Genomic DNA, 12,772 nt, shown 5'->3' with positions numbered 1-12,772 from the left:
CAGGCAAAACCCGAATGAGATCCTTTTTTTTTCAAATGTGTTTTTTCTTCTAGCTAGAGACTCTTTTTTTATATATATTTTTTAGTTGGTTATTATTCCTTTTCAAAGTTCACTATATAAATATTAGAAGAATGTTTTATTTTTTCAATGTGGGATTTGAAACCTTTTAGTATATATATACTCTATATTCACAAGAAAAAAAAATATTTTTTCAATGTGGGATTTGATACCCTTTAGTATATATACTCTATGTTTACAAGAAAAAAATTATGTTTTTTCAATGTGAGAAAAAAAAACATTTTTGGTTTAAATATTTTAACTTAAAAGGATAACATACTAACATAATATCTATTGTTGTTATAGGTGTTAAAGTATTTGAGGGCTCTACCTCAGCCTGCCTAGTCAATTTGATAAGTGTCTCTTTTGAGAAATCATCAAAGACATTCCCAACATAAATGTCACATTTATTGAGAGCAAATTATAGTCAAATTAAATTAATACCTGAGGTTGGATGGGAAGAACTATTCGTATTGAAGTTATGTGATGAGAAATTTTCTTAAGGGTAAAAAGAGGTGGGGATATGTTAGTGGAACCTATGTGGTACCTAAGAATACTAAAGAAGGGGATGTTGCTTTGATAGATGCATGGGAAGCAAACAATGCAAAGATTATTAGGTGGATTAACAATTCTGTTGAGCATTCTATAGGTACGCAGTTGGCGAAGTATGAGACAGGAAATGAGGTTTGGTATCATCTGCAACGGTTATTCACACAATCAAATTTTGCAAAGCAGTATTAATTAGAGAATGACATACGAGCTCTTCATTAGAAGAATATGAGTATTTATGAGTTTTATTCTGCTATGACAGATCTTTGGAATCAATTGGCTCTTACAAAATCGACAGAACTAAAGGCATGTGGTGCCTATATTGAGCGTAGAGAGCAGCAACGATTGGTACAGCTTTTAACAGCACTTCGCAGTGATTTGAAGGACTTAGAGGTTCAATTTTGCATTGTTCTCCACTGTCTTCTGTTAACTTTGTTGTTAGTGAGTTATTGGCTGAAGAAATACATCTTCAATTTTATTATGAAAAGGGAATTCTTTCTGCTTTAAATCCTTCTATACTAGCAGTACCCTCCAAGTCATTCTCAAATCATCAGAATAAACCTTACACAAGGGTTGGCGACGAGTACAGTTTTTGTAAGCAGAAAGGTCATTGAAAGGCTAAGTGAAGGACTTAGAGGTTCAATTTTGCATTGTTCTCCACTGTCTTCTGTTAACTTTGTTGTCAGTGAGTTATTGGCTGAAGAAATACATCTTCAATTTTATTATAAAAAGGGAATTCTTTCTGCTTTAAATCCTTCTATACTAGCAGTACCCTCCAAGTCATTCTCAAATCATCAGAATAAACCTTACACAAGGGTCGGCGACGAGTACAGTTTCTGTAAGCAGAAAGGTCATTGAAAGGCTAAGTGAAGGACTTAGAGGTTCAATTTTGCATTGTTCTCCACTGTCTTCTGTTAACTTTGTTGTCAGTGAGTTATTGGCTGAAGAAATACATCTTCAATTTTATTATGAAAAGGGAATTATTTCTGCTTTAAATCCTTCTATACTAGCAGTACCCTCCAAGTCATTCTCAAATCATCAGAATAAACCTTACACAAGGGTTGGCGACGAGTACAGTTTCTGTAAGCAGAAAGGTCATTGAAAGGCTAAGTGTCCTAAATTGAGACAACAAAATTAATCTTGGAAGCCTGGCAGCCAATCACATTCTAATGCTCATAAACCACCTCAGGGCACCTCAGGGTTATAAATCACCACACCACAATACTACAGTAGTAGCTTCATCAAGCTCTATTATTGATCCTAGTACTCTGGCTACGCAATTTCAGAAGTTTCTCTCCTTACAGGCACAAGCAATGTTCGTTTCTCCTTCTGTAGGTCAGTTGCCTCATAGTTCCTCAGGTATGTCACATTTTAAATGGGTTTTGGATTCTGGTGCTTTACATCATATGTCTCTAGATTCTTCATCCTTTACCTTTGTGTCTCTTTCGCCCTCTATTCCTATTATGACTGCTGATGGCGCTTCTATGCCCTTAGCAGGTGTTAGTTCTGTTGTCACACCTCGTTTGTCTCTCCCTAATGTTTATCTTATTTTGAAACTCAAATTGAATCATACTTCTATTGGTCAATTATGTGATTCTGGTGATTATTTAGTCATGTTTTCTGGTTCTTTTTGTTGTGTACAGGATCTGCAGTCTCAAAAGATGATTAGGACAGGCCGTAGGGAGAATAGACTATATATTTTGGATAAGTTAAAAGTGTCAGTTGTCACCGCTGCTGCTGCTACTACTGTTGATTTGTCTTCTTTTCGTTTGAGTCCTTCATCTTTTAGTTTTTATTTATGGCATTCTCGTCTAGGTCATGTTTCGTCTTCTCGTTTAAGATTTTTGGCATCCATAGGAGCTTTAGGAAAGTTGAACACTTGTGATATTTCTGATTGTAGTAGATGTAAACTGGCAAAATTTTCTACTTTACCTTTTAATCGAAGTATTTTTGTTTCTTCTTCACCTTTTGATTTGATTCATTTATTGATAATCATACTCGTTATTATTGGGTTTATTTAATGAAACAGCGTTCTGAGTTCTATGAGATATAAACAGCCTTTCGAGCTCTTGTGAAAACTCAACATTCTGCTGTAATCAAATGCTTTAGGTGTGATTTGGATGGGGAATACACTTCTAATAAATTTTGTCAATTGCTTGTCTTAGATGGAACTATTTACCAAACTTCATGTACAGATACTTCTGAGCAAAATGGTGTTGCTGAAAGAAAACATAGGCACATTATTGAAACTACTCATTCTCTCTTGTTGTCTACTTCTGTTCCTAGTGAGTTTTTGGGGAGAAGTTGTCCTTACTACCGTAAGCTTGATTAATACAATCACATCTTCTCATAATTCAGGTTTTTCTCCTTTAGAAAAATTATATGGATATGTTCCTGATTATTCCTCCTTTAGAGTGTTTGGTTGTACTTGTTTCATTCTTCATCCCATGTAGAACGCAGTAAGTTGTCCTCTCAATCTGTTATTTGTATATTTATGAGTTATGGTGAAGGTAAAAAGAGGTATCGTTGTTTTGATCCAATAACTCAGAAACTTTATATGTCTCGTCATGTTGTCTTTCAAGAGCATATACCTTTCTTTTTTATTCCATCTACTACTAGACCTGATATTATTTATATAGATCCATTTTCTGAGGATTCTGATATTTATCATCTCAGGTTCCTAGTACCTCAGATACCCCTTCCCATGTTCGATCAATTTGTACTCATCATTCTACAGATACTGACAATTTACTCTCTGGCACACCTGAAGCTCCATTCTCATCTACAGCCTTCAAGCTTCTTCTAAGATTGTAGATCCACCTCTATGTCAATCCACACGCATTCGTAAGTCCACAAAACTACCAGATTTTGCTTATTCTTGTTATTCTTCATCTTTTTCTTCCTTTTTAGCTTTTATGCATTGTCTCTCTGAGCCCTCTTCCTATAAAGAGGCAATTTTTGATCCTCTTTGGCAGCAAGCTATGGATGAGGAACTTTTTTCTTTGCGTAAGACAGATACTTAGGATTTGGTTCCTCTACCTCCTAGTAAGAGTGTTGTTGGTTGTCGTTGGGTGTACAAGATCAAGACTAATTCTAATGGGTCCATTAAGCGATACAAAACTAGGTTGGTTGCAAAAGGATACTCTTAACAGTATGGTATGAATTATGAGGAGACATTTGCCCCTATTGCATAAATGGCTACTATTTGTACTCTTATTGTTGTAGCTTCGGTTCGTCAATGGCATATCTCACAACTTGATGTTAAAAATGCCTTCTTGAATGGAGATCTTCAAGAAGAAGTTTATATGGCGTCTCCTCCTGGTGTTTCACATGACTCTGGGTATGTATGTAAGCTCAAAAAAATGTTATATAGTCTCAAAACAAACACCTCGTGCTTAGTTTGAGAAATTTTATGCCGTTATCTCATCTCTTGGATTTGTTTCTAGTAGTCATGACTCTGCTCTTTTTATTAAGTGCACTGATGCAGGTCGTATCATTTTGTCCTTGTATGTTGATGACATGATTATTACTGATGATGACATTGATGGTATCTTAGTTTTGAAGACAGAGTTGGCTAGACAGTTTGAAATGAAGGATTTGGGTTCTCTTTGATATTTCCTGGGTATTGAAGTAGCTTACTCACCTAGAGGTTACCTTCTTTCTCAGTCAAAATATGTTGCAGATATTTTTGAGCGGGCTAGACTAACTGATAACAAGAATGTAGACACTCTCATTGAAGTTAACGCAAGGTATTCTTCTTTTGATGGTTTACCTTTGACAAGTCCTACTTTATATTGTACTATTGTTGGGAGCTTAGTATACCTCACCATTACTCGTCCAGATATTGCATATGTTGTTCGTGTTGTTAGTCAGTTTGTTGCTTCTCCTACTATTGTTCACTGGGCAGCTGTTCTTCGTATGTTGCGATATCTTTAGGATATAATTTTTCAGAGTCTTTTACTTTCATCCACCTCTTCCTTGGAGCTACGTGCATACTCTGATACTGATCATGGCAGTGATCCCACATATCGCAAATTAGTTACTGGTTTTTATATCTTTTTAGGTGATTCTCTTATTTCTGAAAAGAGTAAGAAACAATCTATTGTTTCTCAATCCTCAACCAAAGCAGAATATCGTGCTATGACATCTACTACTAAAGAGATTATTTGGTTACGTTGGTTACTTGCGGATATGGAAGTTTCACTGTCTAATCCTACTCCTATGTATTGTGACAACCAGAGTTCTATTAAAATTGCTCACAACTCGGTTTTTCATGAACGAACTAAGTATATTTAGATTGATTGTCATCTTACTCGTCACCATCTCAAGCATGGCACCATTACTTTGCATTTTGTTTCTTCTTCCTTGCAGATTGCAAATTTCTTTACCAAGTCGCATTCCATTTCTCATTTTTGTTTTCTAGTTGGCAAACTTTCGATGTTTGTAGCTGTCGTATCATGAGTTTGAAGGAAGATGTTAAATAATATATTTATCTTATTTTATTTATTAAAGATAGAATAGTATTTTTAGCTTAACTTATATATAAGTTCTTTATATTTAGGTTAAATGATGAACTTTTTACAAATAAACCAAAGAAGAATTCTAGCCTCTTTTTTTTTCGTTATTTACTTTCTGTTAATTGAATTATTTTAACATATAGATCACGGAAGAAGAAGGAAGCGAAACAACGAGGAAAAAGGCAAATGAGAGCTTGAGGTCCTTGATTACGTAATTTGCTGTCATGATATTTGAATAAATCATCGTCGCGCGGTCAATAAGTCAACTCTAGAAAACTGGACATATTCACCCTTTCTTACTACAAATGCTGGCATTTCCACACTGACAGAGCATAGCTTTTGCAGTCCAAGAAAACAGAGAAGCCTAACTTTACTTCAAGCATCTTCTTTTTCACTTCAAGAATGGCTGGTGATCAAGTAACCCTGTTGGATTTCTGGTCAAGTCCATTTGGTATGAGAGTGAGAATAGCATTGGCTGAAAAGGGTGTAAAGTATGAGTACAGTGAACAAGATTTGAGGAACAAAAGTGATTTGCTTCTTCAAATGAATCCCGTTCACAAGAAAATCCCAGTTCTTGTCCATGATGGGAAACCTGTTTGTGAATCACTTATTATTGTTCAGTATATTGATGAGGTGTGGAAGGATAAGGCTCCTTTGTTGCCTTCTGATCCTCACGAGAGAGCTCAGTCTAGGTTCTGGGCAGATTTTGTTGACAAAAAGGTATGTTTTTTTTGTTCTTAAATGGTTCATCTATTTGGTTTTTGATTTTTTTTTGTTTTGAGGTATGACTTGATTAAACCCACTTTGCAATTTGATAAGCTTGGAAGAATTAGAATATTATATCACCAGTACAATTAGCCCTTGAGACTAATATATAAAATCATGGAAGAAATTCGGCATCACAATATGGAATGGTGGAAAAGTCTGTATGATGTTCATTTCAAGTACTGTTCTTGGGCACGAATTCTTTTTTATATAACAAATTAGCCATTAAGGTTTCTGATCATTAATTATTGTCATTCTTGTGAGTTCATGAGAATTAAAGTAGAGTACTAATTTGGCACGATGTTTCTGTACAAGGATTACCTAATTGGTTTGGTCCAACAACCATCAATAAAAATATTGGATTAAAGATAAGATTTTGGACTTAGGTGATGATGCTTTTGTTATATTGGTGGGCAGTCACCTTCAAGTATCCAAAAATATATCATCGATGGTGACATTATTGAGGTTTTCCTATTGATGAACTTCCCTTGGTTAAAAATAATGCCATGATGAGCCTTCCATCTATTACTTAATTATCAGTCACTTTCAACGCAGCAAAGTAAATAAGACGTTACACACCATCTTAATTTGTTGCCACGTTAGCTGTCTTTGAATTTCTACCCTCTGTAACAGTGATTGGCTAGACAGAAATTGCATGTACTGGTACAACCGTTGACCTCTGTGATTCCAAAAAGTCAGTAATTTGTTTTACAATGGTGTGATATGAATCTGTAGATGTATGACTTTGGGAGGAAGATATGGACAACAAAAGGAGAAGATCAGGAGGCAGCCAAGAAGGATTTCATTGACAGCCTCAAGCTCTTGGAAGGAGAGCTTGGAGACAAGCCTTACTTTGGGGGCGAGACCCTCGGCTTCGTTGATGTTGCCCTACTTCCTTTCTATTGCTGGTTTTACGCCTATGAAACCATCGGCAACTTCAATATAGAGGCTGACTGTCCGAAGCTGATTGCTTACTGTAAGAGGTGCCTGCAGAAAGAGAGCGTATCCAAGTCTCTTAAAGATCCACAGAAAGTCTATGATTTTGTTGTGATGCTGAGGAAGATGTTCGGGCTTGAGTAGTGTGCATCCATAGACAAGGAGGTGTTATTTCCTGTGTTATGTTATACTTATGTTTTGTTTTGTGTGATTTATGTCTCAAGCAAGGCTGGCACTTGGTTGCGCCTGTGATATGTTTGTATTATGAGAGTACTTTGTTGTGCCTGGCTTGGGATTTGCTTTCTCTCAATGTTTATTTACAAATAAAATAATATAAATTATATTTTAAATTTTTAACTAGTAGTTTAAAGTACTGAGTTGAGATGATTCTTTGATATGGTATTAGAGTTTTAATGATCAAGCAGTCATGAATTCGAATCTTATCATACTTATTTATTTGATAAAAATTAAACACGAGGTAATATAGATTTGTGCAAGTTTTAAATCTAAAAGACTTTTACTTGAAAGAATATGTTAAAGAATAATATAAATTAAATTATGGAGTTGAGATAATTCTTTGACAGTTCGTTTGCCTTCAAATATAGTGTGTGGGTAAGAATTTAAGTTATTAAACTTAATAATTAAGACTCTAAAATTATTATTATTATTATTATTTAAGTTTTTTAAGTTTTTTCTCTTTATTTGTTTTTTTTTTTTTGTGCATAATGGGAAATTTTTTATTCACTGAAGGGACCAGGTCCATAAATTCAGTAGGCATGAAGATTTATATACAGCACCTAACCTAACCACATCCTAAAGTACTGAGTTGAGATGATTCTTTGATATGGTATTAGAGTTTTAATGATCAAGCAGTCATGAATTCGAATCTTATCATACTTATTTATTTGATAAAAATTAAACACGAGGTAATATAGATTTGTGCAAGTTTTAAATCTAAAAGACTTTTACTTGAAAGAATATGTTAAAGAATAATATAAATTAAATTATGGAGTTGAGATAATTCTTTGACAGTTCGTTTGCCTTCAAATATAGTGTGTGGGTAAGAATTTAAGTTATTAAACTTAATAATTAAGACTCTAAAATTATTATTATTATTATTATTTAAGTTTTTTAAGTTTTTTCTCTTTATTTGTTTTTTTTTTTTTTTTGTGCATAATGGGAAATTTTTTATTCACTGAAGGGACCAGGTCCATAAATTCAGTAGGCATGAAGATTTATATACAGCACCTAACCTAACCACATCCTAAAGTACTGAGTTGAGATGATTCTTTGATATGGTATTAGAGTTTTAATGATCAAGCAGTCATGAATTCGAATCTTATCATACTTATTTATTTGATAAAAATTAAACACGAGGTAATATAGATTTGTGCAAGTTTTAAATCTAAAAGACTTTTACTTGAAAGAATATGTTAAAGAATAATATAAATTAAATTATGGAGTTGAGATAATTCTTTGACAGTTCGTTTGCCTTCAAATATAGTGTGTGGGTAAGAATTTAAGTTATTAAACTTAATAATTAAGACTCTAAAATTATTATTATTATTATTATTTAAGTTTTTTAAGTTTTTTCTCTTTATTTGTTTTTTTTTTTTTTTTTGTGCATAATGGGAAATTTTTTATTCACTGAAGGGACCAGGTCCATAAATTCAGTAGGCATGAAGATTTATATACAGCACCTAACCTAACCACATCCTAAAGTACTGAGTTGAGATGATTCTTTGATATGGTATTAGAGTTTTAATGATCAAGCAGTCATGAATTCGAATCTTATCATACTTATTTATTTGATAAAAATTAAACACGAGGTAATATAGATTTGTGCAAGTTTTAAATCTAAAAGACTTTTACTTGAAAGAATATGTTAAAGAATAATATAAATTAAATTATGGAGTTGAGATAATTCTTTGACAGTTCGTTTGCCTTCAAATATAGTGTGTGGGTAAGAATTTAAGTTATTAAACTTAATAATTAAGACTCTAAAATTATTATTATTATTATTATTTAAGTTTTTTAAGTTTTTTCTCTTTATTTGTTTTTTTTTTTTTTTTTGTGCATAATGGGAAATTTTTTATTCACTGAAGGGACCAGGTCCATAAATTCAGTAGGCATGAAGATTTATATACAGCACCTAACCTAACCACATCCTAAAGGCTACAACCATATACAGCTCGAAGAAAAAGAAATTCAGCAATGGCAACCTAGAAGCCATTCCATCAAGATTGATGACAAGGTTTGTCACTATACTCTTACCTTTTTTATGTTTTTGTCTTTGTACACCAAAAAAAAAAGGTTTTGCCTATTTAACTTATGATATTGTGAAGGATTATTATATTCTTCCATCCAACTCTATTAATTCAATCATTTGTTGAGCCATTAGCAAATGACTCATTGATATAGAAAAAATAATACAAGAAAAAAAAATACAAACAATATAATAATATAATATTATTGAATAGATTCATTTTTTATTTAAAATTTGAAAATCAAACAATATAACAATATAATAATATAATATTATTGAATAGAATATTATTGAAGTCTATAACTACTTAAATAAATCTGAAAATCAACCTAAACAAATTCAAAAATTCATAAAAAACAATAAAAATCCTAAACAGACTAAAAAAATAAAATTATTAAACATAATATTTAATTTTATAAAATAATTAGAAAAAAATAAAAACAACTCAAGAAAAATAATTTTCTTTAAAAACCTCATGCATCGGTTTTTCTATGTTAAAAGAAAAATCAACCCTTGAATTTACAATTTTAGATATCAACTCTAGTTCCTTCATGTTAAATTCTACATAAAAAATCAATTAATAATTTAAAGTAATTAATTGCAAATCTCAAACTTCATTTATCAACATGTATTATATCCATAAAACCATTGAACAAAATTACTTTTACAATAATAGTAAACATGTAATTAAGTTGATTAACATAACTTTAATTAATAATTTTATTTTGTTAAGTATCTTTTATATTTTATTTGCACTCAACTTTTAACTTATCAATTAGAACACTTAACTTATCAATGAGAACATTATTGATGACATTATCATTGTTATTGTTTATACTATCATTATCAATATAATTATCAATAAATTAAATATTATAAATTGATAGAGAATATTAATTCACATCTACCTCATCATAAACAGGATTACCAAAATCTTTATAATATTTATCTCAATTAAGAAGTTATCATATCTACTCATGCCTCTGAAAATAAATTCTCAGATTTAACTATGAATTAGTAGTCACTCTCCTCATAATCTTCCAGACTTCTTTTCTTGATCCCTGCCAATCAACAAGATAATCTTCAACTTGCCTGTACAATTTTATTATTGCTAGTTGACAAGTTAATTCTGTAATTTGTCTTTATGTCTTTTATCATCAATTTTTAAATGTTTCTTTTTCAAGAATGAACCTCCTCGTCTCTTTTTACACGAGCACATTCTATTTTATGATATTTTTTAATTATGGTTATTCAATATCACATAACAACTAACTACCAAAAATTATTAGGGTATGATACTAGCTAAAAGCATATGGAAACAACATAAAAAAGACAATAAGCACAATTAATAGAAAAATCTTTCGAATAGTATCACTACACCAAAAATTATAATTTAAATTTTTTATTTCTCAATAATTCACCATACCACCTAATATACCTCTTTAAATAGTTTATAATTTTTAAATAAATTCAAAAATCAACATAAACAAACCATAAAAACTAAAAATAAAAGGAAAAGAACAAAAATTCTAAACAAACTAGGAAAAGTAAAATTATTAAGTATGATTTTTAATTTTTAAAACAAAATAGAAAAAAAAATAACTAATAAAAAAATAATTTTCCTTGAAAACCTCACATTTTTTAAATTGTAGAAAATAAAATGTGAGATTTTATTTAAACACCTATACTTTTATTATCATCAATAACGAAGTGACTTGGGTTGGATTTGCGTTGAGAGAGCACAATAGTTTTCTAAAAAAGCATAATTATTGTATTGATTGTGAATTGGTATGGAAAAGGTTATTGATTTTCATGTCAATCTAAATTAATTAATTTTAATAAATTAATATAATTTTTTTAAAAAAGAAATTCATTGATATGTCCTGGTCAAATTTAATTACGTCAACAGAAGACTAAAAAACTTATATCAACCAAGTTTTAAATTATTAATGTTTTTTTTAATTCAATTTAAAACCTAAATCACATGATATTCTAGGACATCAACGCACTGGAGTTTAATTCTTTGTAAAAATAATTTCAAACTCGGATGATTTTTTATTTAAAAAAAAAAGAAGGGAAAGGGCATATTTGTCCCCCAACTATCTCATGAATACCAATTAAGTTTCTAAACAAAATACATTTTCAATTGAATCCCTCATCTATCAAACATTACCAAATTAACCCTCTATCAAAATTTATGATTTAAATTAATAGAGATAAATTTGAGAGAAAGGACTAATTGAGGACTGCCCAATAGATGGAGGATCCAATTGAGAATTTCTTATTTAGACGCAGTTGAGAATTGGATTGGATGATATAGTTGAAGAATTTCTTTCACTTAGTTGAAGAAGTTTTTGCCGCTTCAACAATGGCTGTAACACTGTTGGATACAAGGGTAAGCCCATTTGGCATGAGAGTGAGAATAGCATTAGAAGAGAAGGGTGTGAAGTATGAGTACAGTGAGCAAGATTTGAGGAACAAGGGTCCTATGCTTCTTCAAATGAACCCAGTTTACAAGAAGGTCCCAGTTCTTATTCACAATGGGAAACCAATCTGTGAGTCTCTTATTGCTGTTCAGTATATTGATGAGGTGTGGAATAACAAGCCTCCTTTGCTGCCCTCTGATCCATACCAGAGAGCTCAATCCAGGTTGTGGGCTGATTTTGTTGACAACAAGGTATGTGTGTGTCTGTCTTTGCTTTCTATTCTTAGTTTTGGTATCTGCTTTTACCTCGTGGACTCCGAAATTATTTGTTGTTGATAAGGTTAACCATTTTGCTTCGATCTGGCATACGAACTTGTATAAATTATGTGGATTTTTTACCTTATTTTCGCCACATTTAGTCAACTGTGAAGAATTTCACCTATAGGGAGAGTATATTTTTAGGATTAGTCCAGTTGGGTTGATCGAAGGAAATACGACAAATTTATGATAAATTTGATGAAATTCTTTAAACAGGGTCTAGTTTGCAGAAATTACACAAACAAAGAAAGCTAAATTGGGGATTTTCCAATTGAAAAATTCCCAATTTAGCTTCTTTGTTTGTGTAATTTTGACTACAAGGTTTCTTTGTTATTCACTTTACAATGGTTGGATATGAATCTGTAGGTGTATTTTCCTGGGAGGAAGACATGGACAAAGAAAGGACAAGAGCTGGAGGCAGGCAAGAATGATTTAATTGAGTCCCTCAAGTTGTTGGAAGGAGAGCTAGGAGACAAGGCTTATTTTGAAGGTGACAAACTCGGCTATGTGGATATTGCACTTATTCCTTTCTATAGCTGGTTTCATGGCTATGAGACATTTGGTAACTTTAGCATAGAGGCTGAGTGTCCCAAGTTAATTGCTTGGTGTAAGAGGTGCTTGCAGAACGAGAGTGTATCCAGATCTGTTGCAGATCCACAAGAAGTCTATGGTTTTTTGGTGGAGCTGAGAAAGAAGTTAGGGCTTGAATAGATGGAAGGATGTGCATCCACAGGCAAGCTTGTTTGGTTTCTGTTTTTCTGCTTAGTGTAAGCCTACAAGCTTCTATCTGGAAATAATATTGTGGACATGTAGTTGTGACCTGTTTTTGTTCGAATCTGAACTCAATTTTTTGGGCTTATGTTCTCGTTTAAGAATATTTCAAGCTTCAATAAAAGTCATTCAAATGCTTTTAGTTTTACCTACATAATGTTCGAAATT

At 32.0% G+C, this 12,772-nt stretch overlaps 2 protein-coding genes across 2 annotated transcripts; both read left to right on the top strand.

The window, feature by feature from the left end:
• Window positions 1-5,412: 5,412 nt before the first annotated feature.
• Window positions 5,413-7,181, top strand: LOC112327694 (probable glutathione S-transferase). Its single transcript, XM_024602419.2, has 2 exons — window positions 5,413-5,843; window positions 6,624-7,181. Exons 1-2 carry the CDS (start codon window positions 5,526-5,528, stop codon window positions 6,966-6,968), a joined length of 663 nt encoding a protein of 220 aa, XP_024458187.1. The 5' UTR covers window positions 5,413-5,525; the 3' UTR covers window positions 6,969-7,181.
• A 4,063-nt stretch (window positions 7,182-11,244) lies between these two features.
• LOC7459169 (probable glutathione S-transferase) lies at window positions 11,245-12,752 on the top strand. The gene is made up of 2 exons (XM_002300446.4): window positions 11,245-11,767; window positions 12,200-12,752. Exons 1-2 carry the CDS (start codon window positions 11,459-11,461, stop codon window positions 12,542-12,544), a joined length of 654 nt encoding a protein of 217 aa, XP_002300482.1. The 5' UTR covers window positions 11,245-11,458; the 3' UTR covers window positions 12,545-12,752.
• Window positions 12,753-12,772: the final 20 nt, after the last annotated feature.

This window comes from Populus trichocarpa, chromosome 1 (genome assembly GCF_000002775.5).
Source record: "Populus trichocarpa isolate Nisqually-1 chromosome 1, P.trichocarpa_v4.1, whole genome shotgun sequence".
Taxonomy (NCBI): Eukaryota; Viridiplantae; Streptophyta; class Magnoliopsida; order Malpighiales; family Salicaceae; genus Populus; species Populus trichocarpa.
Note: the sequence above shows the minus strand (reverse complement) of the source record. Positions and strands in the feature narration are given on the sequence as shown.